Source organism: Pelodiscus sinensis, chromosome 2 (assembly GCF_049634645.1).
Source record: "Pelodiscus sinensis isolate JC-2024 chromosome 2, ASM4963464v1, whole genome shotgun sequence".
Lineage (NCBI taxonomy): Eukaryota > Metazoa > Chordata > Testudines > Trionychidae > Pelodiscus > Pelodiscus sinensis.
Window position 1 is genome coordinate 224,321,751 of NC_134712.1, and position 26,602 is coordinate 224,348,352.

Here is a 26,602-nt window from a genome sequence, read left to right on the forward strand (position 1 = left end):
GAAGAACCAGGACCCCTCTTTTCAGCTCCATTATTCAATGAAGCACGTGGTCAGGCAAGCAGGCAGGCTGGCTCGGAAACGTTTTAAGCTCTGCGGGCAGGCTTGTTTGGCAGCTGGCAGGTAAGTCTCTTGGCCACAGCCTGCCTCTGGCATCCCAGGCATTTTCTGCCCCAACCCTCTGCTTCCGCCCCACTCAACATACCCAAACCCTTTGTTCTCCCTCCCACACCCATGCCCCCTCCCAGATCTGGCACCCCAGTCTCCTGCCTCAGATCACAATACTTGCCTACCCCAGGTCACATTCCAAAGCCCTGCACTCCAGTGTCCTGCTCTAGGTCACAACCGCCTCCTTCACCCAAACTCCAATCTCCCTCCTGAACCCCAATCCCTTATCCCAAGCTCCCTTCTGCACCCAACCTCCATCACAGGCCCCACATCTCCTCCATTAATATCAAGGAAGAGTGGGGCCCTCAACCATTTTCCAAAATCTTAGAGTGGCCCCCTGTCAAAAATTATTGTCCTGTTCTAAGGGTACATCTACACTGTACGCTTTTTTCGAAATAAATATTCCAGAATAGTTATTCCAAAATAGTTTATTTCAAAATAGCATGTCTTCACTTGCAGGAAGTCCAAGAAAGAGCACTCTTACTCCAACTCCCCTTACTCCTCATACAATGAGGGATACAGGAATCAGAGGACGAAGTCATCCAGCTCAACGTTCTATCAACATTATGTAGAAATAACTGCTTGCTGTGTAGACGCAGTCTTCAGAGACTAACAAATACATAGGATCATATTGGTTAATCTCTAAGCCCTGGTCTACACTAAAGAGTTATTTCAAAATAACAAGCAGAGCATCCACACTGCCATGCCCATTATTTTGAAATAAGGGGCTGGTTATTTTGAAATAACAACCACTTGATTTCCACAAGGAATTACACTTATTTCAAAATAGTTATTTTGTCTGATGTGGATGCTTTGCTACTATTTAGAAATAACTACGCGCCAGAATCATTCAGTGTAAATACTCCCCGGAGCTTCCTGGGGCTCTAAGTCGAGGGTATTGTGCCCACATTAAGGGAGCTTGCCTCAGACTAATTTCTAGGCTTCCCTGATGTGCGGACATGCTATTTCAAAATAGTTATTTCAGGAGTTATTACTTAGACATGATTTCCTAGTGTACACAAGCCCTATGTTGCCACAGGACTACTCATTGTTTTAAAGTTACAGATTAACATGGCTATCCCTCTGAGTCTTAAAAAATGATTAGGTATTACAGTTAATTTCAGTGGATCAGCAGCAGTTGGGAAATGAATTACTGTGAGAAACATATTGGGAAACCATATGTTGGAATATAGTTTTTCTCACCTCATATAGACTATTTCAAATTCCTCCTTTAATGGAATATGAAACTGTGTAGATGAAATCCTGACAATCATGAAGTCAACAGCAAAACTCCCTTTGACTTCAGTGATCCAGGATAAATCCAAAGAATAAAACCTTTATTATGTTCAAGTTATGAACTTTGTCAAGTAGTAAGAACTGTGCCTTGCTGGCTAGGTGATTGATATGGCACAGCCTTTCCGAATATTATTTTTATTTACTCTCTTTGCTTCAGCAAATATGGGCATATTATTTGTTGACTGAGGTAGAGATGTTAAAGAATATGGGGTGCTCTGGTGTAGATGGAGAAGAATTTGGGGTGTGTGGTATGCAGATGAGGCTAATGTGTGTTCTTCTGGTGGTGTGTATGAAATATTCCTGTCACTTTAGGATTTGTATATTTTCAGTATTTCTAAGGGCATTTACAGTTAACATGCTAAAACAGCAGCACATCAGCTGAGATAGAATGAAAGGGATATTGAGTTGTGTGTGATCTTTTGACTGTGTTTTCCACTGTTCTGTCATCAGACAACCACATACTAGTCTGCTTCATAGCGACTGACACTGCTGAAGGCTGGTTTGTTTGATAGACTACCAATCCATGTAAACTTTGTAATTTATGAGTGGGGGAACCCTTTTGGGGTCGAGGGCCACTGACCTACAGAAAAATTAGCCAGGGCTGTACACAGGTGAGAAGCCAAAAATAGGGTTGCCAGGTGTCCAATTTTTGCCTGGACAGTCCAGTATTTGTGGCCCCTGTCTGGTTAAAAATACCAGAAAATACCGGACATGTAAATGTCTGGTATTTTCTGTTGTTTTTTTTTCAGATGAAAGGCTGCATCTGTCAGGGAAGCGGGGAGCGTGTGGATTTTTTTTTTCTTGCTCATCAACTTTGGTCCCTTGTGTTTTTGGTTTTTTTGCTCAATCAATTTTTCCCCCCACTATGTTTGGGATTTTTTGTGAAAGTATCTGGCAACCCTAGCCAAAACCAAAAACAAACAACCCACCCTCACTGACATGACCCGTGACCGAGAAGGAGAAAGACACTCCTCACATTCCTCTTCCACACCAGAGTCTAGGGGGCCCAGCCTACTGGACTTTATGTGCACCAGCCCCATGGTGGGGCAGCAGGAGGTGGGGGGCGGGGCTGGAGTACCAGTGCAGGCTACCCTATGCTGGGGCGGAGCAGGCTGAGCCTCGGGGGCTGGATCCAGGCAAGCCCGGGGCCAGGCCTGAGGTTCCTCACCCCTGCCTTGTAAGTTGAAAACTGCTTTATAGGATGTAGATTCTTCTTGGTGTATTAGTCCTGTCTCGGCTGGTGGACAATTATGATATTATCAATTTTTGAATTTCTATTCTAGCTCTGATTATGTGCTTGCTTTATGTGTCTTGTGAAGCCAATAGCAGCCTTGCGGTATTTCTGTTTAGAATACATTTGAACTGACATTTCTGTTGAAATAGCTAGAATGTGATTTTATTACTATTTATCTCTGTATTAGCTAATCATTGTACTCCAGAAATGTTGTTATTGTGTTATGTATCTTGATAGTGCATGGTATGTGACGTACCATTTTGCAGAAGAGCTCAACTTCCGTTTAGGCACCTGAGTTTGCCAGCTTTCCATACAAAGTTAGCATTCTGTAGTTACAGTGTATAGTCAGGCTTCTCTCTGCATTTCCTTCTAAATAATTACCTCATAATTATTCCCTCTTTTGTTATAGCTACAGGAACCTGTACAATTTGAATTGCAAGTAACCCAATCTTCACATTTTTATTTCCATCATTTGAATAGCTTTCATCAGGTTTAACTTAAAAAGCTAACCGCAGACAAGAAAATAATGGCCATTTAATTAATAGTGCAGGTAAAAATGAGATCCAAAGAGAAAGAGCTCTTGGAAGATCAATCACAATTAGATATAGCCAGTGAAAAATGATGAGGCATGTGTTCCACAATACAACAGATGCTTTTCAGATTAGACCATAGTTTGTCATTATGTTCTCTGTCATGTGCCAAATACCTAGAGTCCTGCAGATATTTGTATCTGCAAAAATGAGCTGCAAATATTCCCAATGACATCCATGAATGCAAATAACCAAGGATATAAAGCAGCTATGCACAAATTTGCACAGTTTTAGATACAAAAGTTGTATCTGCATCCATAGCTGCAAAAATTAGCTGCAGATTTCTGCATCCACATCTGTGAATGCGGATATCCGCAGATATAAAGTGCATATCTGCAGATTTGCAGAACTCTACATATGCCACTGATTGTCAAACAAATAACCAGCTCAGCAATTGTCTATGTAAATATGAGAGGGAAAACCAGAGGAAAAATGGAAGGGGAAGGGAGGGGAGGGGAGGGGAGGGAGAGAGAGAGAGAGAGAGAGAGAGAGCGAGAGAGAGAGAGAGACCTGGACCTGTGTGTGTGAGAGAGAAAGATTTTGTTTTATTTCCTCTTGCCTATATTTGTATATTACTAGGGACATTTCCATGAAATCATGATCTTTATTCCTTTACAGCTTATCTTTGCATGCTGCTTACTTCCCATAAATCCTAATCTTCTTATGGGGAATCACAATGGTTTTCTCAGCAATAAATGGTGATGTTAGGGAGGATAATAACTTCAGGTAGGGCATCAACAACAGGAACAGATGTTTTTTCTTAAAAAGAAAGAACCTATGTTTGTGCAAGTGTCACAGCTACTAAAACAAAACTGGAAGAGAACTAGAGGAAAGACTTGCTAACATTTTCAAACTTGTTAAAATTAAACCCATAAAACAATGTTTAAGTAGCTAAACATTTTATATGAATCACTTTATAAATAAAATAATCTGATTATTCAGTTGCCATGCACCCAACAACTTTTATTAAAAATAGTGAGAGTAAGGGTGGTTGGTTCTTCTTAAAATCAGGCTGTTTAATGTGCCTAAATGTGGGTTTACATGATTCGCTTTAAGCATCCATGTTTCACATTTTTAGCCAGTTTTTTTTCTGAAATTTCTATGCCATGTTATAAGTCTATAATTTGTAAACCTTCTTGTGCACGGAATTTTCCTGAATGAAAGAACTGCTTGAACTGGATTTACATAGAGGAACTGTAGCCAATCAGTTTGTTCCAGTATGATGCAGAGAATCTGGTTTGACCTGTTACACTGTTCAAAGTTGTGTTTGACTAACTGTAGAGAAAACAGAAATGTAAGAATGTAAGATACACTTCTCACTTTATTGAACTTCTCAGACTTCTTTTATGGTTATGAAAGGTTGGCTAGGATTCAATAGAGCAGTGATCTAGGGCTCAGTTCTACAAGGCAATTCTGGCCTCACTCCTGCTGAGAAATTAAAAATGTGCCTAACTTCAAGTATGTTAGTAGTCCTAATGATTCCTAAAAGTGATGTCATGTACGTGAGTGCTCTGGCCAGGTCCTGCCAAGCACTGAACACTTTGAAGAATCAAAAGGTCGAGGCTGGGGAGCGTTTCTAAGGGAAACAGGAAACTCTATTCTGTCACCCTAGATAAGCAGTCAATCGTGTATATTCAATAGCTTATTTCTGTTACAGCCAAAACAATGGGGATTGTGACAATGAATGATGAAGGAATATGTGGTTCTAGGGAATATGCTGGATCCCTTCCTTTTTCATTTCTAGACTATTTAACATAGAGGTCCCCAAATTGTGGGGCACCTCCCAGAAGGATGTGGAGGAACATTTGGGGGGCATGACTGGGTTCCAAGCCATCCCTTACGAGAAGCAGGGAGAGAACACTGTCCAGCTCTGATCCCTTTGGCTGTGTCTAAACTACACCTCTCTGTTGGCAGAGGGATGTAAATTAGACACATCAAAAGTGCAAATGAAGCAGGGATTTAAATATCCCGTGCTTCATTTGCATAATCACGTTATGGCATTTTTTTTTGAAAAAGCACCATTTTGAAAATAAAACCGCGGTCTAGACACAGTTCTTTTGAAAATGGGGTGCTTTTTTGAACGAAACGGGGCACTTTTTCAAAAGATCCTGTAAGCTTAAAAAATTAGGCTTACAGGATCTTTTGAAAAAGTGTGCCATTTTCAAAAGAACTGCGTCTAGGCTGTGGTTTTACTTTTGAAATGGTGCCATAACACGATTATGCAAATGAAGTGTGGGATATTTAAATCCCCGCTTCATTTGCACTTTTGATGTGTCTAATTTATATCCCTCTGCTGACAAAGGGGTGTAGTTTAGACAGCCTTTGCCTGGCCTTGACAGCTGGCCTCAGCACCAGGCTGAGATACTGTTCCAGGCTCTTCCTTCACTCCTGTCCCTGACCTTGGCCCCCTTATCCCTTTCTGTGTCCCCCACCCCAAGCTGTGACCTTGCTCCCTGCCCTGCCTTGGTGTGTGTGGGTGCAAATAGGGATAAGAGAGGGGGCGTGAGGTAAAAAGTTCAGGGGCCACTAATTTCACTTTTCTTAGATTTAATTTTTAAATATATAAGTGCCATTTGTGGGCATTTATTGAATTCAGTTGAGAGGCACTTTCAAATTTAGCTCTTTCTAACTTATTTTCTTTATAATAAAGAATTGTTGATAATACAAATTATTTTTTCCTTCGATGTTGAGAGAGCAATAAATATGAGAGAAGAGGAGGATTTAAGTATTTCATGTTGCTAAGGCAGCATGTGTACATAGTTTTCATCTGTGATTTTTAATAAGCAAATGGCCAAAGAACATGTGCATTTTGTGTGATGCTGTAAAGGCAGAATATGCTAATTAGAGCATGGAATGTCAAATTCTGAATCTGAATGTTTCGTGCAGTACTCTTGCTTTGTTCTCTTCCCTCAGTCTACATTCACAATCTACATTTGGCTGATGTTATAGTCTCTGTGATTACTCTCAAACCATTAGCCATTGTCCATCCCTGTTTCATCATAATTCGCCCAAAGAGCTGTCCTGTACACTGCTTGCAATTCATCTGAGCTCACCTTTTGCACCCTGATATGGGTGTAAGCACATTATTTTCCTTGTCTGGCAAATTTCTTCTATTTTAAAATTACTAGTAGAACAACCTCTCTGGCTCAAACCCAGTTGTAATGCCATCCTTACTTTTTTCTTATCTGGCTTGTTCACATACTCCCAACAAAAACCTGGTCTGTGGGAAACAGTATTTGATCCCTATTTCCTTCCTTCAGTTCAAAGCTCTTTAAGAGGACATATGAGTCAGTACCCCTCCCAGTAATATATCATCATCCACATAGTCATATTCAGCCCTTTGCTTTCCCATTACTGTTTCCCTCCAATATTAACTTTCTTACATGATTCTGCATGACCACAAAAAGAGTAGTTGGTAATAGATTGTAAGCACATTCCATTTCCATGATTGCTTTATAGCATCTCAGCCTTTTTGCTAACATGCCTTTGCTTCCTACATGGGAATATATTGTAGACCTGGCTTTAGAAATCTCTTGTAAAACATATGAGCAGCCTTGTAGTTTTCCTGAGTGGTTTTCTTAAATTCAGCTTGTTCACTTTGTAAGGACTTACTTCCTTTCTGAAATTTACCAAAAATATAAAACAAGGACCTAAATTTGATGTGCAGTTTAGACTGCACTGTGCCTCAGAATCGGCCAGCAGCAAGATTGGCACCTAAGGGGAGAGGGCTCTGTGTACTGCCCCTGCCCCATGCACTAGCTCCACACTCCCATTGGCTTGGAACCTACTGCTGGGTGCTTCTGCAGTGCAGCATGGCCTGTGGTGCCAGGACAGGCAGGAAGCTTACCTTAGTACCCCCGCTGCACCACTGACTAGGAGCCATTCAAGGTAAGCCCCTTCTCCCCATTCCTGACTGTCCCCCAAAGCTGAAAACCTCTCATACAGCCCAAAGTTGTCATCCTCAGCCACTCTGCAGAGCTCACACTCTAGTCAAATTATACTGGGTCACAGACATCAACAATTTTCTTCAACTGGGTCATGAGAAAAAAATATTGAAAACAACTGATTTGGTGAACTGAAGTTTACACCCATTCTCTACTGAAAAGCTTCAATGAGATTTTAATGACCACAGCCAGTAAGAACGGCAGTGCTACTTTTCCTCCAAAAAATCTCTTAACAGAACAGTGGTCTTCTAATACCATTCTGCAAAGTCGCTTCTGACTAACTCCGAGAGAAGGATGTCTCCTCCTGAATCACCACCACCAGCATTTGAGGTAGCTGGATTTTTCTTTGCAGCTTGAGAATCTAAACAGGTCTGATCCTGCTTAGTACAGTGAATACTTTCCCTTGGTCTACTTAGTAAGCTGATTGCACAAGATAATCTTACACTCAGATTCAGTCTCTCCTCAGGTAACGGGGCAGTTACTAACACATTCAACGCTAAGTTATTTAACTTTTTTCTCTCTTCCTAAGTTACAATACTCATCATTTGAATATTCTTTTGCCAATTATAGGCATTAGATGTTTTTCAGGACTCAAACTGATGAGAGTCAGCACATTCCTGGCATCTTTGCCTTCCTTCTTTGAGTCTCAGATTTCTACACCTTTTCCAAGGCTACCGATTTCTCCATTTCTTTTTACAGTTAAAAACAGTATGTTTTACAGCTGCTTCCTTTGTTCCTGTTACCTTTCTAATCATGGTAAAGTCTGGCTCCTAAAATCATTTTTTCTCTATATAGTAAATCCTTCTCATACTTACTTATTAGTATATATGCCTAGAGTCATGGCTTTTCCACTCTTGATTCATCTGCATATATTCAGTATTTGCTCTTCCTTTTCTTACGCATTCCAAATTTTCCCAGCAAAAATTGACTTTCTGCTGCAGCTTTTTATACTGCATCCTTATAGCGTGTGTTCAGCTGTCTCTTTCTTTGCTAATCCAGCATTGGCTGGATATAGCACTTTATATTATGTATTTGTAGGTTATTTATTTTCTCAGCTCTTGGGGAAGTGTCCTTTTTCAACAGAAGCTACTTTCCTTTGAGTGTCCCGGGGATGGAGTGAGAGCTATTTCTTATAGGGATGTTATTTGATGGGGGCTGAAGTAGCCCCTCACCTACCTCCCAGTTTGCTCCCCCTTTAATCAATTAACCGGTCAAACACTGCAATTATCCAGTTAACCATTTAAACAGGATTTTACATCCCTAATTTCTCATAGTCACATATACATTACTAGCAGACTTACCCAGCATTGCCCAGGTCCTGCAGGGCAGGGGGCTGGCAGTGTGGCGTGCAGGAGTCAGGGCAGGGCCTGGGGATGTGAGTGTGGGAAGCTGGAGACAAGGGGAATACAAGAGTGAGGTCTGGATGTGAGGAGGGGCTCAGGGCAGGGGGGTCCCATCTGGCATCTCCCATCTTTTCTCTCCCCCCATCCTCTCCAACTGCCAGGGGTGTTTTCTCCCCTCCTCCCCAGGTCCCTTGGCCACTAGGGGCATTTTCTGTCCTCCCAGCCTCCCCCTGCCTGCCAGGGGCATTATTTCTACCCCCAGCTCCTCTCCCCCCACCCACCCACCAGGGCATTTTCTCACTTCCAAGCTCCTCTCCCACTGCCAAGGACATTTTTCTCCTCCCTCCTGGCACAGTGGCAAAGGTCCAAGATGAGTGGGAAAGGGTTGGGAAGGGAGGCTTCTTACCCAGTGTGCTGGCAGGCAAGATGGAGGAGCCCCAGCCCTGTCAGCGACTCCCTTGGTGGTACAGCTGCCCCTAGTGGACAGCTGGACACAGGTCAGCTCTCCCCTGAAGCCTCGTTGCCCCCAGTGGACACTCTCATATCACATCCCTCCAAACAGCAGCCCCTCCCTTTGCATGTTATAAAATATTGTACTTTTCCTGGGCTTCTGGCTTTCCTGGCACAACCAAACCCTGACCTTGCTTTAAGCTAGGAGGAGAGGAAGCTGAATACCAAATTTGGTGGCCCTAGCTCTTACCATTTAGGAGGAGTTCTTAAACAGATTTGCAGACGGACACATAGAAACCCTCTAAATCATATATGTACATTTCACTCACTGGGCCAGATACTAACCTAATATAGATCAGTGTATTTCCATTGAAGTTAATGGAGCCAGGTTAATGTATACCAGTTGCAAATCTGGACCACTGTGTAGGAACAAGACTGCAGCCGTGAAAAAGGTCCAAGCTAGTACAAAATTCAGCAGCCCATCCATTTGCCAATGCAAGGTGCTGTGAGCTTATCATACCAGGATTTGAGTCTCTTTATTAGCTCTGAATTAAATAGAGTCTCGTTCAAGATCTCTCTTCTGATAGTGTAAATTATCCATGGGATTGTCCCTGACTACCTAAGAAGCTGCTTATCTCTCCCTGCCTGTGATATCCTGTGACAGCTACATTTCAGTGGGCCAATGAAATGATAAACCAGTGAAGGAGGGGTGTGTGAGAGAGAACTTTCTCAGATTTGGTGACCTGATATTATTAAAATCCTTCCTGAAGCAGAAGGGAAGGATTACAGTCCTCATTGCATGGAGAACTAAAATGTAAAGCTCGTCTCTTCAACCTGGCTTTCCCTTAACGCAGTCTATGCACATTTATAAGCATACCTCCACATGAAAAAAATCAAGCTGTTTCTGCTACAGGCTGGAAGAAAGGAAACAGATTAGTACTGTTTTCTATTTTTAAATATTTTCTGAGGTGATTTTTAGGGAGTGGAGGGCATAAAACACCGGTTGAACCTTTCTAAGTCCAGCATCCTGAGGACCTGAGTGGTGCCAAACCAGAGAATTTGCCAAACCATAGGCGATCAATAATGTCTAGCAGCATTACCAACACTTCCACTGTTTACTGGACTCCCAGAAGGCATTTGGGAATAATCTGACATCTGAAGAAATGGTTTATTTATATCTATGTGTAAGTCTCTAATATGCCACAGGACTACTCATTCTTTTTAAAGTTACAGATTATCACAGATACCCCTCTGAAAGATTTGAGGGTACATTAGAGCTAAGTAACAGCACAGAACATTGAGAGCCAGGACTGGTGGCTATAAATAAACTTGAGACCATGAGAAATTTGGCCACATCCATGATAAGTGAACATTCAGCTGACTCAACTCATGCCGGACCATGTATGTTGTCAGACCAGAGAGTGCCAGACTAGAGAGGTTCAACCTGTACATAAGAAATATTTGGGTTTAATGTTAGAAATGTGTACAAGTCTCAAAGTTTGGATTCAGTCCTGAATTTCTTCAAAATCTGTTCTGGGCTTACCTCTACTGAGGCTCTGATTTGAGATCATAGCAATTAAAAGTCATTTTAGAAGTATTGTGCTCATATTATGATATCCAAGTAGTCATCTGATATGATCTGAAGCCTCCTCTGCAACAGACTGGAATCTTCAACTTGCCTTCATATCCCTAATTTGTCTGTTATATTGGGAGTCTTCCTATACTATGTAACTGTCCATGAGAATTGTGTGTGTGTGTGTGTGTGTGTTTTTACCTGTCAGATTATGTTCATTCAAAGACTTCTACCTCCAATCCTTGGTGCACATGCTATGATGTGTGATATTGAAGGGCAAAAAATATGTCATTGTACTAGGTTTTCTAGATATCCATGAACTGTATTGATCACTTTTAACTATGTATTCTGACCTGCCTGCCTGCTGAAGAATTTCCATGCAATTTCATTATTTTTAAAGGCAAATTTAATAACAGAGGCATTCCTCCCTCAAAAGATACCTTCTTAACTTTAATAATGGGACACAATTGGGAATTAAATCTGGCCCTTAAGTTTGTGTTGGGGAAAAGTGCAGAGTCAGTGGTACCAGTTTGGTTTCATGGTGTGGGATGACAGAGTTTGAGGAACCCAGCATAGGCACCAACTCCATGGGTGCTCTGTGGCTGGAGCACCCATGGGGAGAAAAAATGATGGATGCTCAGCATGCACTGGCAGCCCTGCAGGTCAATGCCTTTCCCTCCCCCCAAAGCCTTCCACCCACTGGTGGCCCTGCCAATCAGCTCTTTCCCTACCTCCTAGTACATCCACAATCAGCTATTGTATTGTTTTCTTTTTTAAAAGAGAGATAACACCCTCCAAAAACCATACATCTATTTGACTAAATCTTGAAGAAACAGAATATTTGTTTACTAATATACTTGTCCCTGGAATCAAAGAAATATCACACAAATATGACCATTATGGGTTTTTCATACAAGAACTGAAAGATTATTTGAGTTGCTGTCTTAATTGTAGTGTTGGCACTGATATCACATGTGCTCACTTTCTAAATAAGGTTTTTGCAGTAGTTAATAGTTATCCAAGCAGTGTAGTTTCTCACTTTGGTTCATACTAATAGCAGAAAGAATTGAATGGGGTCATTATAGTTGCGATGCATAATTTGTAATGAAAAAGATGCTGTTTCATTACAATTTTTTTACATTTGTAATGATGCAGCAGGCCTAGAGGTGCCAGGGAGATGAACTACAAAGCCTAGAGGTGCTGGGACTCAGCCCGTGCAAGCCCTGGCACAAATTAAGCACGTAACAATTGTAATAGGAGCTTGACACATACTGAAGGGGAGAAGATTTAGAAGTAGAGTAAAATGCTTTTCTTTTCATACAAAGGATTAAATTACATTTAAATTACATGTAGCGTTACATGTACAATTTGAAGTGTTTTCAGAAATAACGATTCAGGCCCCCTCAAATCATGAAATGTTAACAGTACTACAGTCTTGGTTCTTAAAAAGAACTTTGTATTGTGAATCTTAAGCCTCCTAATTTCAAGATTTCCTTCACAACTGTGAAAGCTAGAAACTTGTTCTTAAACAGAAGCAGTGATTTTAACATCATCGTATGAATCTGTGAGCTGGAGCTTTATGGAAAACACCAACAATTGTGAAAATTGCAGTAAATTCATGAGATCAAGCAATATTCTTCATAATGTGTTCAAGGAAGGACTGTGCCATCGAGTTATCCTGTCACTTCCCTTTGACGATGCTGGACACTGTGGGGAATGAGAGGCATCACAAATTATGCATCACAATGAGCGAATGATAACGTGGTCTTCATTTAAACTTGGGTTATAGTAGGACAGCTGTCAACATCCGTAACTCACCAGTTCTTAATGCGCCTTCTGAGTTCACTGCTGTAGAACTGCTGCTTGGAATACTGAAATGAAACTGTGTTACCTATTGATAGACTATATTGCTTGCTGTGTATATCCTGCCTTATGTTCATTATATTTTTAAAATATATCTCTCACCTTTCCTTTCTGCTGCTGGTATGCCGCAGTATGGTTTCATTATTCACAGGCTGTTCTCTTTTGTTGTGTTTTGATTTGTTTTTCCTTTTAACAATTTTGTCTTTTTTTTTCTTATTCTCTTTTTTTCTTCTTTCTGTCTTTTACTTTGTTCTACAGGCTTTGCAGTGTATGTTGGTCTCCCTTCATTCAGAACTTGACATTCAAAGGTACTTGATGAAAATTGAATCCTCTCAGAGAGTTAGTACTGTACTTTCTTTTTCTGCACTCTGCCTTGGATTGAGCCTGCTACCTTTTAACTGTGTGTGGTTTGCCTCGCAATTAGTATCAGTGTTTTTGAGTAAATCTGGATCTGCATGCTTATCCCTTTGTATTCCACTGCGGTGAAATGTGGTTCATGTCAAGAAAAATGGGTACCGTAATCTGATGCATGTGCATCCTTTGACATTCTTTTTATTTTTGAGTTTGCTTCTATAATAGCATGGTAGAGGTAAATGTCCACACTCTTGTTTTGGATACATGCACCGAACTATATCAAATCAGTGGGAGTCGAGCCCATGTTGTTGAGGGCAGAATGTGGCCCCAATGCATTAGTAACCACTTAATGTCTATATGCTTCATGTATATTTGAAATTTGTTTTCATTTTTTAATTAATTGGGAGGTCAAACAGCTGCAGAAAAGTTCAGATATTGACCTGTGGAAATGAGAACACTTATTTACCTAAGTACATTTTATTACATGCCACAAAGCTATCATGTAGTTTGTTCTTTCTTGTGGCTGTGAAAGTTACAGGAATGTCCTTAAATAAGACATTGCATTTTTGCATCTCTTGGAGTGACATCTTTATGGAGCATATCAAAAGAGGGGTACAAGGAGGGGAATATATACTTATTATCTTTTCAAGTGGCTCCCAATCCCAATTTCCATACTGGCTTTTTAATGTTCATCTGTTTTATAAAGGGTTCCTCACACTTGTTCCTCACACTCATAGTTCCTTGTTAAATTATAGACTTATAGAAATCTTGGGCTGGAAGGAACCTTGAAAAGTCCTGCCTCGTGTGCAAGCAAACCTGCACTATTCCAGTCAGGTGTTTGTCCAACCTCTTCTTTAAAGCTCAAGTGATAGGGATTCTTTGGACACCTATTCCAGAGTTTAATAGCTGTCATGGTTAATTTTTCCTAATCAGTAACCTAAACTTATCTCATCTTGTCCTAAATCAGTACATGTGGAGAACAGTTGAACACAGCCCTCTTTGTAAAAGCTTTTAACATATTTTGAAGACTATTATCAGGTCCTCACTTAACCTTCTTTTCTCAAGACAAAATATGCCCATTTTTTTTAACTTTTCCTAATAGGTCAGGTATTCTAAACCTTTTATCATTTTTTATTGTTCTCCATGGGGACAACAGTTTGTCCATGTCTTTCTTAAAGAGTGCCACCCCAAGCTGGATGCAGTATTCCAACTGAGGTGTCACCAATCTTGAGCCCCCTCCTGGATCCTAATTTCCACCCAGACCTCACACCCTCACTCCCATCTCCTGCCCTGAACTCTTTCCAAACCCATTGGCCCCAGCCTGGAATCCCTTACTGTACCACAAATACCTTGTCCTCAGTCCAACTCCAGAACCCATACCCTCAGTTGGAAGCCTCATCTCCTCGCACGCACATCACTGTGCCTCAACCCACAGCTCCCTCCTGCACTCTAAACCCTTCACTTTTGGTCCTAGCCTGGAGCCGAAGGGAGGCCCAAAATATCTAATATCCTGGGGAACTCAGAAGAATTAGTTTGGCCCTATGGCTCTTCAGAATCTCCACCTATCTCCTTATCTTCCTCTTATTAAACCTGCCTTTTCTTAAGCACCAGCATTTAAGGTTAAATAAAAACTATTTCTTAGATAATGTTATTGTTTTTCTGTTTTGTTTAATTATTAGTGCTGCAACAGTATTATTTTCTACTATTTTTCATTGCAAAGCTTTTTCCCTGGGAACCTAACTACCATTTATAACATTGTTTCTATGGGAAAATGCATTCTGAGTTGCAAACAGCTGACTTACAAATAAACGTTTGGAACACAACCTGTTCGTAAATTGGGGACTTCCTATATTTAGGTATTTCTTTCTGCTTGTGCTTTTATGGCAACTTGAGCAGGTGAGGATCTTCCCCTGTAATCAGTGTAATGACAGTTTTTATTTAAATTATCGCTTTCATCCTACCTGTTGCTCACCATTGAGAAAAAAAGAAAATTGCACCCCAGTCCTTATATACATCGATCTCTCAGAAGTACAGGGATGGCCACCATTCCCCAGTGATAGTTCTTATCTATTTAAAATTAAAAATGTTAAAGTACTTGAGCACTACACATGGCCTGAGGCTTTCTACAAGGCAGAGAGCTGTACATTATAGACCAAATTCACTTCTCACTGCTATTGGTTTTACATTGTGTAACTCTGTTGACCTCACTGAAACTCGTACAGATTTAGCTTAGTGCAGGATCAGACTTCTTGTTTTTGCAGAATCTACTATATGAGTCACTCTTGCTTAATTAGTTTTTGATAAGCCTCTTAACATTGCACTCATTTGATTAAACATTGCTAGCCGCAGTGTCTCTGTTAGTCAATGTGAAGTTAGCATTAATCATGAGAGGGATCTGAGACATTTTATATTAAATGCTAAAGAATTGCATAAAAAAAATGTAACAACAGAAACTGATAACACATTTACAACTTCCTCATCCGGCTTGTCTGAAGAACAATGGAACCAAATGTAACAGGAGAAAACATAAAGCAAAATTAGTTTATCAAAATCATTTTTTCCCAAAATAAGCTTTTCTACCTTGATTCTTTTATAGTGCTTAATAATTGCCTTGTTTTATATTGCCTTATGTTTTTTCTATTTACACTACTGGAACCTGAGCTTCATAATGTGTTTTAGTTCTCTTTATTGTTCAATAAGTTAAAGTCACGGTGACCTGACTTGGTAGCACTGTCTACATTTCAGATAATAGAATGAAAGAAGTACTGATTTCCTGAAATCCTTCATGTGTGTAGGTTACTTGTCACTTCTTTAAAGTCTCAGGCAGTATTGTCAGTCAGGCGGGCTCATTCTGATGAGTTCCTGCTATTTCAGTGACGATAACCAGAAGGCTGCTCGCAAGTATGTTCAATGATGTGTGCCGTGTTGACTTGCACAATTAGTTAACGCATCAGATTTTGAAAGAGCCCCCAAAGTCCACAAATCAGATAAGGCTCGAAGGTGCCCAGCCAGGTTTACAGTTAAGCAAAGAACAGTAATAGTTGTCAGTAGACTCTACTGAACCACTACACATATGTAGTCCATAACAGTGGACTGGGAGACCCCTACTGCGCCCCCCAGTCAGACACGGACTGTGCCCTCAAGACACCATTTTATATACAGGTACAAACAAGTTACACATCATTCCTGACATGTCAGGTTACCATCTAGCTAAAGACATAAAGAGTAACAAGAAGACATTCTATAAAAATATTAGAAGCAAGAGGAAGACCAAGGATATGGTAGGCCCATTGCTCAGTGAGGATGGAGAAACAATAACAGGAAACTTGGAAATGGCAGAGGTGCTTAATGACTTCTTTGTTTTGGTCTTCACCAAGAAGTTTGATGATGAAGGGATGCCTAACATAATCAATGGTAGTGGAAATGGGGTAAGATTAGAAATTTTAAAAAAAGAACCAGTTAAAAATTAGTTAGAAAAGTTAGATGTCACAAGTCACCAAGGAACTGATGAAATGCATGCTAGAATACTCAAGGAGCTGATAGAAGAGGTGTCTGTGTCTTTAGCTATCATCTTTGGAAAATCAAGGAAGTCGGGAAAAATTCCGGAAGACTGGAAAAGAGCAAATATATAGTGCCCATCTATTAAAAAGAAAATAAGAACAACCCAGGAAACTACAGACCAGCCAATTTAACTTCTGTGCCAGGAAAGATATTGGAGCGGGTAATTAAGGAATTCATCTGCAAACACCTGGAAGATAATAAGGTGATAAGTAACAGTCAGCATGAAATTGTAAAGAACAAATCATGTCAAACTAATTTGATAGCTTTCTTTGATAAGATAACAAGTCTTGTGCATAAGGGAGAAGCAGTGGACATGGTATACGTAGACTTTAGAAAGGCATTTGATATGGTCTTGCATGACCTTCTTATCAATAAACTAGGCAAATACAACTTAGATGGGGCGACTGTAAGGTGGGTGTATAACTGGCTGGATAATTGTTCTCAGAGAGTAGTTATTAATGGTTCACAATCCTGCTGGAAAGGCATAACAAATGGGGTTCCGCAGGGGTCTGCTTTGGGACCCGTTCTGTTCAATATCATCATTGACGATTTAGATGATGGCATAGAGAGTATGATTATTAAGTTTGCAGATAATACCATGCTTGGAGGGGAGTCTACTGTTTTGGAGGATAATATCATAATTCAAAACGATCTGGAGAAACTGGAGAAGATGGTCTGAGATAAATTGGATGAAATTGAATAAGTACAAATGCAAAGTGTGCCACTTAGGAAGGAACAATCCGTTTCACGCAAACAGAATGGGAAGTGATTGTCTAAGAAGGAGTACTGCAGAAAGAGATCTAGGGATCATAATGGACCACAAGCTAAATATGAGTCAACAGGGTGAAACTGTTACAAAAAAAGCAAACATGATTCTGGTATGCATTAACAGGAGTTTTGTGAGCAAGACCCAAGAAGTCATTCTTCCGCTCTACTCTGCACTGATTATGCCTCAGTTGGAATATTGTGTCTAGTTCTGGACACCACATTTCAAGAAAGATGTGGAGAAATTGGAGGAGGTCCAGAGAAGAGGTCTAGAAAACATGACCTATGAGGCAAGGGTGAAGGAATTGGGCTTGTTTAATTTGAAAAAGAGAAGTCGGAGAGGGAGCATGATAGAGGTTTTCAGATATCTAAAAGGGTGTCACAGGGAGAGGAGGGGAAATTGTTCTCCTTGGCCTCTGATGATAGGACAAGAAGAAATGGGTTTAAACTGCAGCAAGGAAGGTTTAGGTTGGACATTAGGAAAAACTTCCTAACTGTCAGAGTGGTTAAGCACTGGAATAAATTGCCTAGGAAGGTTGTGGAATCTCCATCACTGGAGATATACAAGAATAGGTTGGATAGACATCTATCAGGGATGATCTAGACAGCACTTGGTCCTGCTGTAAGGACAGGTGACTGGACTTGATGACCTCTCAAGGTCCCTTCCAGTTCTATGATTCTACTCACTCGGACACTATTAGATACCACACATCACGCAGTACCTCATGGTTCGATTAGAACATCTCTATCCATTGTGCTGTCATTTTAGACCCTTTCCTGAATCTATATCTGTATCTGTATCTGTATCTGTGGGGATTGTGGGTACCAAGTTCTTTTTTAATGAGCTGGTGTTTCCATGTACTTTCAAGTTATGATCAATACCAATTACTGTTTTATAGTCAGTACCTGGTACCAATTACTGTTCTACACTTGGGCCTATTACCAATTGGTGTTTTATACTCTCAGCCCTGTCCGTGCCAAGTTCTGTGAGCTGGGGCCTGCCTCTTTCTCTCAGCTTAGCTTTGCTTTATGTTAGCCATGTTTTGTCCATTGATAGCTAGGCCTCAGACCAGGCCTGTGTTACGTGGACTTATGTTTTAGGCCTTCATAAGTCTCAGGCAGTATTGTATATGTACCAGTCTCTTGTGTTTGCAACTTTGTGGACTGGAGTTGATCATGTTAGAGGCATTTCAAAACATGCCTTGGTTTGCTAGAGATAAATGTTAGTTTTAATTCTGGGAAAAATGCAGTGCTACAGAATAATTTCACTGCAGGACATTGGATGATAGCTAACATTTCATAAGCAAGCTCCCGAGAATTTAGTTTTCTCATTAGATATTTCCAACTACTTATAATATGTGAGCAACCGGACAGGCTGGCAATAGAGAAGCTGGGGGTGTAGAGCAGTCTAATGAAAACCTCATAAAAGTTAACAGTTGTTGCTTACATTTAGGGTCACAGGGGGAGTATTACATGATTTATGCCATTGCTGCAACAAGCTTCTCCATCTCACATGAGAAACTGCCGAAAGAGCCACATGCCAGCAAAATGTGTTGTTTTGGCCTTTTTGGAGTGGAGGAGCAGGAACTTGTCCTTAATCTGACTAACTTTTCAAACGCAGTTTGGGAGTTGTTTTTAGTCTATGAATAGGGCATTTTAATGCATGTTTCTGGCCTTAAAATGGGAGAGGAAAGAGAGATGGATATGATATGTGGCATTTTCTGCCTGGGAACATAAACTAATTTAAGTCTTTAGGCCTTTACTTTTTAAAAGTGTATATTTCCTGTGTAGTTCTTGGGGGAGGGAGGACCTTCCTTGTTTTGTATTGCTGTACTTAGGGGTAGATATACTATTTATTTTGGGTGTAAAATTTACTGGAGAAACTATGAAAAATTACTTCCCTACCAAGTTAAGTCTGAATTACAATGGCAAAAGTTTGTTTTTCTTTGCAAAAGAGAAAACAGAATTCTTGTATGTTTATCAATGCAACTTCCCTTATAAGTTGTAAAATGTATTAATATATTCTTTCACAAAACACAAAGCCCTTTTTGAAGTAGAAGATGAAAATGTTCAGGACCTTGCATCTCCTGTTGAGTTTACTTTTGTTAGTCAGAAATTCCAATAATAGGAGCTAATATAAAAACCTGGATTGGTGCCAGTAGAGTTGATTAGGTAGAATGGACTTAAATATAGAATACTTAGCAGTTAACAGTAAGGTCGCATCTGCAGTTGTCACACCGGAGATTGATCTTCTGGTGTTCAATTTAGCAAGTCCAGCAGTCGTGAGGAGTAAGGAAAGCCAACGAGAACATTTGCTACCATTGGCCTCCCTCTGTAAAGAGGGTGCCAAACTCGGCTTAAGGTAAGCTGACTCCAGCTATGTATTTTATGTAGCTGGAGTTGCATATCTTAACCCAAACTTCCAGGTCTAATGTAAACCTGGCCTAAATTACAGTTCATTGTACACAACTAAATTCTGCTTGCAGTTGTGCACTGGGAATCAGAAGTAATTCAGTTAATCAGTAGGCTTGTTCCACATTTATGTTGGCATCAATGAAAACAGAGTTTAGTTCATGATTTTTTAATATGTTTGATAAAAACTTTAGATTGCTGTTGTGGCCTTGCTAAAACTTAATCTTCACAGCATATTTAGCAGCAATTCTGATGCTGAAATCTGACAGCTATACTGCTAAATTTATTTTCAAGATATTTTTCTCAAGGTAGTGCAACATTTTAGAGATTTTTATGATTAACAATAGCATTTTAGTTGTCAAAAGTGCAAATGCTTGTATGCTCTAGTTTCTTCTTGATAGAACTCACTCGTTGTTTTTGAGAGCAGATCTCAGAAATCTTATTGAATGAATTTTTAATCCAACAGTTGAGGCTGTGTGTGAGCGCACTCACCTATACACACACGCACAACCTTGGTTGTCATAACCAATGTTAATAGTTGTCTGAGAAACAGGGAATGGAATTGCCATATATCCACCCTATAATATGTCAGCCTCAGGTTGTTTTTAGAAATGAAATGTGTACAGTATATGTATAGCAATAAAAACCTTAATGGAATACCCAGGGATGGTATTTTTTAAAATAACTTTCATAAAACTCACCTTGAGTACACATGGCCTTGTAGACTGCTGCATTCAGAGGCTGGTTAAACTCCTTTTCATTGCTTTTTTTTTCTTCAGACAGTTGGATCTTGATGTTCCTAGTGACCTTTGCAATATTTTAACAATATATTTATTTCACTTTTACAGACAAGGAGTCCAAGGCTGTCTCAAAGCCCACAGCCCAATTTGGGAGACCAAGCAGAACATCTGTCTGAAGCATCTGCCGATTCTTTAGAAGCCATGTCTGAGGGAGATTCTCCAACCCCATTTTCCAGAGGCAGCCGTACACGAGCAAGCCTTCCAGTGGTGAGGTCAGCAAACCAAACAAAGGAAAGATCACTAGGTAAAATATCTCTCAGAATCCTTCACTGCTTTGCTCTTGGCCTGCAATTTTGGTGTCATGTTCTCTGCATATTAAAAGTTGTCTTTATAGTGCTTGAGAGTTAACAAAACATTGACGTTTGAAGCATGTTGTTGTTACTGCCTGTCAAAGGGAGACAGGATTCTTTAAAGGAAGATGGGGACCAGCTGCATCTGTGCCATAATTCTGTAGCAGCTTCCCAGTCTGAGGGGGTGGGATGAAGGAAGATCCGTTGTTAATGCACACATGGGCATTATAAAAGGCTGACAAAGCCCAGTTTGGAAAGTGGAATGACAGAGAGTGGGTAGGTTCCTGTGGAAAGTTCTCAGACAGGGTCTGCAGGAGGCAGGGTGCTGTAAAGGAACCAGGGGACTCCAGTGCTCTATGCTGGAGCAGGGAAAGACACAAGGAACAGATCCCATAAGAGAACAGTACTATAAGGAAACTACTGTGAGGGCTGAGTGCTCTATCCCAGAGTCAGAGAGATGCCTGAAGGTAGCCTAGAAAGCAGAGTGGGAGGAAAGTCCCTAGAGAGCAAAAGAACCTTTCTGTTTGTATGGGACTTTTTAATGTGGACTCATGCTACCCAGTATTAGGTTGTATGTGGCTTGGCCAGAGGCTAAGCTACCTTTCCAGCACTGACTAGAGTATGGAGAACTAAGGAGACTCCCCCCTTGGGAAAGAAGAGACAGAAGGAGCTTCACCGGTGACACACTCAGTCAGCAGGGGGTGCTGCAGGCAAGGCACTTTTCTGTGACACCTCCAGTTTATTCTTTTCAGATTTGTTCAGTGTGGCGTACTGGATGGCACAGAGAGTTGGTAGTGAGTTTATTACTGCGGCCACCAGATGCAGATAGACAGACAGACAGGTATGGACCTTACCCTGGAGAGTCTATTAACAGTTTCAGTTCCTGCAGATTCATAGTGCTAGTAAACATCACACCCTGTGATGATTGTTTGCAAATTGGGATCTTAATTTTAGACATGAGGTACAAGAGAACTTCATCTGTATATTACGTGTCCAAATCCAACCCAATTTGTAATAATCAAAAATGATTAATATCTCATGGCTGACTGGTGATCTTGATCCAATTCCTAGTGAAAAGGATGCTATTCACATTACTGCTGCAATCATTTGACAGCCTTTGAATAGAGAGTAGGGATTTGAATGGGCCTGGTGATTGAACTACCCTCCTTTTCCTAAGTTGTTGCGCCTTTAGATTTGTGTTGAGGCACAACCAACGGCAATTCCACCCCTCATGTCCAGGAGGCACTCTACTCAGGTGAAGCTGCAAATTCCTCCACAGCTATAGGCTGAATTTAGCCCAGTGTGATCACAAAATTACTTTTAAACTGGAATTGGTTTTGCAAGAGACTTTACTTTTCTTAGAGAAATTCTTTTCTCGATAGATGGATGGCATAGGTAGAGACTAGGTTTTTTTGAGGAATAATGCCACAGGGCAGGTAGCCTGATGTTGGAAGACAACATAGCTTGCATACAGATTGCTGAGAAAGGCAGGCTTGTCAATGGTAATAAAATGAAATAGTGCCTCTTTTCTGTAGGACCTCATTTCCCTACATGCAGAATGACATAAACCAAAAGCTGCACCGTACATCACAGTGAGCTCATAAACTGATCCCAGAGGTTTATTTATTCCTCAGTGATCCAGGGCAATTTCTGTCAAGAGTGTTTTGATATCTGACAGATAGAACAAATCAAAAGAAAAATAGAGAACAGAACTAAAACTGTACTCCAAGCCAGTGGGCTCTAGCAGTGCTAAAAAGGGCAGCATGCAAATTTGGGGATGGGAAAGAGAGAGGTTCCCTTCCCAGTAGCTCACTCTGGCCAAAGCCAGGAGGAAGCTTCATCCACCTTAGCTGGAAGGGGCAGATTGGTCTGATGCAGGACTCGTTGAAGGGAAAGCCAACCCAACCCAATGAGATCTTGTTAAAAACTGTCGGTAAGAGCATACTCATATGCTTAGCAATAACTTGGTCATTCAGGAATCCATATTAAAGTACACACACGCACACAGATGAATCATTCCAAGACATATAAGAAATCATCCATTCCCAGCAATGAGCTGGGGATCTCTGAGCTAGATAAGAAACAATCAAAACTGTTTTGTCAGCGTCGTGGGTTCTTGTCTCCTGCACCCCAAATCCATGCAAAAGTAGAGAGAGCTGCATTTTATTTCTTCTGAAAATGAAAATTTGTCCATCAGACACTACAGGAATCTATATAGAAAAAAAACAGGTAAAGGAAGGAAATGAAGTAACATGATATGAAATAATTTAGGGTATGTCTACACAGTAGGGCTAAAGTTGAATTAAGTAATGCAACTTGAGCTACATCAATTGTGTAACTTATGTCAAAATAGGTTAATTCGGCATTTGACACTGTTTTTCAACTTCTCCACAGCAGGAAGCCAAAGGAAGAGCACTCTTCCTTCGACTTCCCTTACTCTTTCTAAAATGAGGGTTACAGGAGTCAAAGTAAGAAGTCCTTCAGCTCCCCATTTCAAAATAATGGCTTGCTGTGTAGACACGCTCTTTGTTATGTCAGAATAACATTAGTTATTCTGAAATAATGCTGCTGTGTAGAATACCCTTAGATTTCAGACTGAAGCATCTTTGTGGCATTATATTTTAAGATATGAAATAAGACTTTTTTTCTCATACTGTAAATGGGCAGAAGTGTTTACAACAACACATGTGACTCAAATTTGCTGCAACTTTTGGGTTCAGACTGCTAAAGAAATAGATGGAAATACTTTGAAGCTGTCACTTCAGATTTCTTATTTTAGGAAATATTCATTGCATACATTTTATTTAAAGGTACACTAAAAATTAGTCATAAAATTGCCCAGATGTAAATTAATTCTTCTTGTACAACTTATTGTTGTGATAATATAGTACTATATTGCTGTTAATCCATCCAATATTTTTCTTTAAAACCAGTTTCACTGATGCCAAGGAATTTAAAAAAAAAACCTAAACTAAAAATAGTAAACATTGAACTCAGGGTGCATATTAACACACTTCATGCAAGTTGGAGAGTGAATAATACCTCATCGGTTTCTTTTTTCCATCCTGCAAAGGGATTTACATGGGTTTAAAGGTATGCTCTAGTGCATTTGAGACATACTCCATTTTACATCCTGGTTCCTATACAGGAGGATGACACCACTGGTTTTGTTTGTATTTGTAACACTGCAAAAGAACATTTACATTTTAAAAAGCTTTTTTAATTTGAATTTTTAAAGTGTATAAAATGTTTCTATTCGTGTTTTGTCCCTTTATTTACTTAGAAGTTTTTAAATAAAATCTACATTTTAATTCTGACCACTGTGCTATTCAGACACAGGAAAAATGATCAATTTTATAGGTGTAAGCTTAATAAATATTACAGTGTTATTTTAAAAACCCTATTCTTGTCACATTCATATTTTTCAAAGTTGAGTTGAACAGGTTGCTTTTATAGTTACAGACTGAATAAATGGCTATTGGGGGTAGAGTTAGTGGAAATAGGAGCAATGTATGTTGACTGCCTAGGCATTACGTTTTTGTCAGTCAATATAAATGATGTTTGTGGATCATTGTGACAAGCTAGGCTCCAATTCATGCTATGTTCAGCCAGCCCAGGAGACAGTACATTCCAGCTCTGTACCCGTTTTAAACTTCAGCCATGATTCTTGATATAAGGTCTTTCCTGACCGAAAAAAAAAAGTCTGTCAGGAATCAACACATTTCTCATCAGTATGCCACTTGAGGACAAAGTGTAGAATTAAAACGAATTAATCCTCCATGAGGGACAAAATAAAATATATTTAAAAATAGTTATTTGAGAGATGGGATTTCTTCCAGTTTGATAATTGGGAGGAGGGAGGGGAGGAGGAAATTCTAGCAAAACTGTCAGAAAAAGAATCATCTGAAACCTGGACAGAGCTTGAAAGCTCTCAACAAACTTCACTTCCAATTTGCCTAAAGGAAATAAAAATTGACAAGTACACAATTATATTATGCAACCTGTCAAAAACAGCAGTATGTGCATACATGTGCTTGCTTGCACTGATGCCATAGTTTTAATGCTTCTCTAATGAAATACAGACTGACAAATGTTGTTTGTGGTTTGCAAAAAGTGAAACGTGATTCTTGTCAGGTGCCAAACACTTTCAAACCTCTTTAACATCAGAGGAGGATGTTGCTAGGCAGATCTGCTGATGGGGAGGGAGGGTTAGACAAAGGGGACAGTTGCCCTACGGCCTGGGAGTTCAAAGAGGCCCAGGGCTCCTGGCCACTGCCATTGGCAGTGGCAGAGGCTGAAGCCCTTGGTGCTTTAAATTGCTGGTGGAGCACTACATCTTGTCCTCTATGTAGCTCTAAGGGCAGAGGTGGTGCTGAGGGTTAGCTTCTTCAGCCCCACCCCTACTGCCTGAGGCCCCATCTCTTCCAGGAGTGTGGATACGCCCCACCTGCAACTTTACAGGTAGAGGATGAGAGAGCAGCCAGAGGGACAAAGGGAAATTAGGATTGAAAGCCCATGGAGGCTGGGCCCTTTACAGAATGAGGCTGTCAAGGCCTATTTCTGAGAAGTGCTGTGTATTTGCCCATCTTTTACTAAGAGAATGGGAGTTGCAGACGCTTGGTGTATCTCAGGTTTGGGCTATATAAACAGGGTTGGATTAAGGCAGAATACCAGTGTCTGGATACCAGACTGGGAAGATGATACATGGATACATAAAGGTTTGGATCTGAGGAGCCATTGGAGGAAGGCACTAACAAAAGAATTATTGGGATCTGCCATGGGGACTTGGGAACAGAAGAGAGTTGTAATAGGAGCGGGCGGGGGGAAGGGGAGATGTCAAGCACACCATTGCAAAGCTGTCTCCTGGCCCTGCTCCCACGTTGCAGTATCTCCAGTACATGCTGGCTGCAGTCTGTAGACATTCAAAAGAGAGGGATTCTTCACCTCCACCTCCCTCTGTGCCCAGTACAGTGGTTTCTTCCCCTCACTTCTACTGGGAAGCCATGCCACAACAGATAGAATCCATGAGGTCTAGTGGACTCTTTCCTTACCCTTTGGGATAAGATCACGTTGGAGTCTGAGGGAGGAGGGGCAACTAGTAGCCATCCAGCCAATCTGCCTGCAAAAATTGGTGTATGATAGCTGGTGATATTCCTGGCTCCCTGCTTTGGGAGAGGGAGCCAGAGCATCTGAAGAGAACCATTCAGAGAAGTGTCTTCCCTGAAATATCTTTTAAACCCCTCACAGGTCTTTATATTTGTGCCTTTCTTGCAAACACATAAGCACATTGCATTACATTGTTTAAATAAGGTAAAGGGTCTTGCAGTTAATGAGTGTATTTTATATTCTTCATCTATTGAATGTTATTGTTGGTAGGCAGAATTCAGTTCTGTTTGTTCCAGTTTAAATAGTATATAAATTTTTATAATCATTTATATTATCTTAGCTATCATTGAATAATCTTTTAACACAGTGGGATACACTTCTCACTACATCGCATTCAGCTCTCACCTGGTGAGTAAGCTGTATCACCATTGTGACAGAGCATTACTAAATCTTGGAAGTAGTTTTTGGATGTAGTTTGATATGTGACATAAATCTGAGAGGTTTGTTTATGCCTGCTCACCAGAGTAGGCTATTGATTTTGTCAGCAGTGATTTGTAAGCAAAAAGTGCCCAATTCTGCCAACACTTAAGCTTCAGTTGGCTTCCATGGAACATCTCACAAGAGTAGCATTATACGCATGCTTAAATATTGGCACAGTGAGGGTATGGACTTCTAAAATGTTCTCTAATGATGGATCTCATGACTCTCTACATCAGTAGGGACAGCCAGATTTTACAGTTTGAGTAATGATTTCACTACCACATAATCCAGACATAATAATACATAATTAGTTTAACTAATAATGCCTAACTGAATAATGCCTAGCCCTATCCACAAATAATGCATTTCATCAACA

The 26,602-nt window shown here is 40.4% G+C and overlaps 1 protein-coding gene across 14 annotated transcripts in view; it reads left to right on the forward strand.

Moving 5' to 3' along the window:
* Positions 1-26,602, forward strand: part of KIAA1217 (KIAA1217 ortholog) — a 549,474-nt gene that overhangs the window by 401,462 nt on the left and 121,410 nt on the right. For 8 of the 14 annotated variants that reach the window (XM_075922523.1, XM_075922529.1, XM_075922524.1 and 5 more), the window contains 2 exons: positions 12,717-12,797; positions 20,399-20,594. In XM_075922523.1, coding sequence (XP_075778638.1) covers positions 12,717-12,797; positions 20,399-20,594 — 277 coding nt within the window. The remainder of the gene's footprint in view (positions 1-12,716; positions 12,798-20,398; positions 20,595-26,602) is intronic. The other 6 variants (XM_006115295.4, XM_006115296.3, XM_006115308.3 and 3 more) reach the window with 1 other exon arrangement.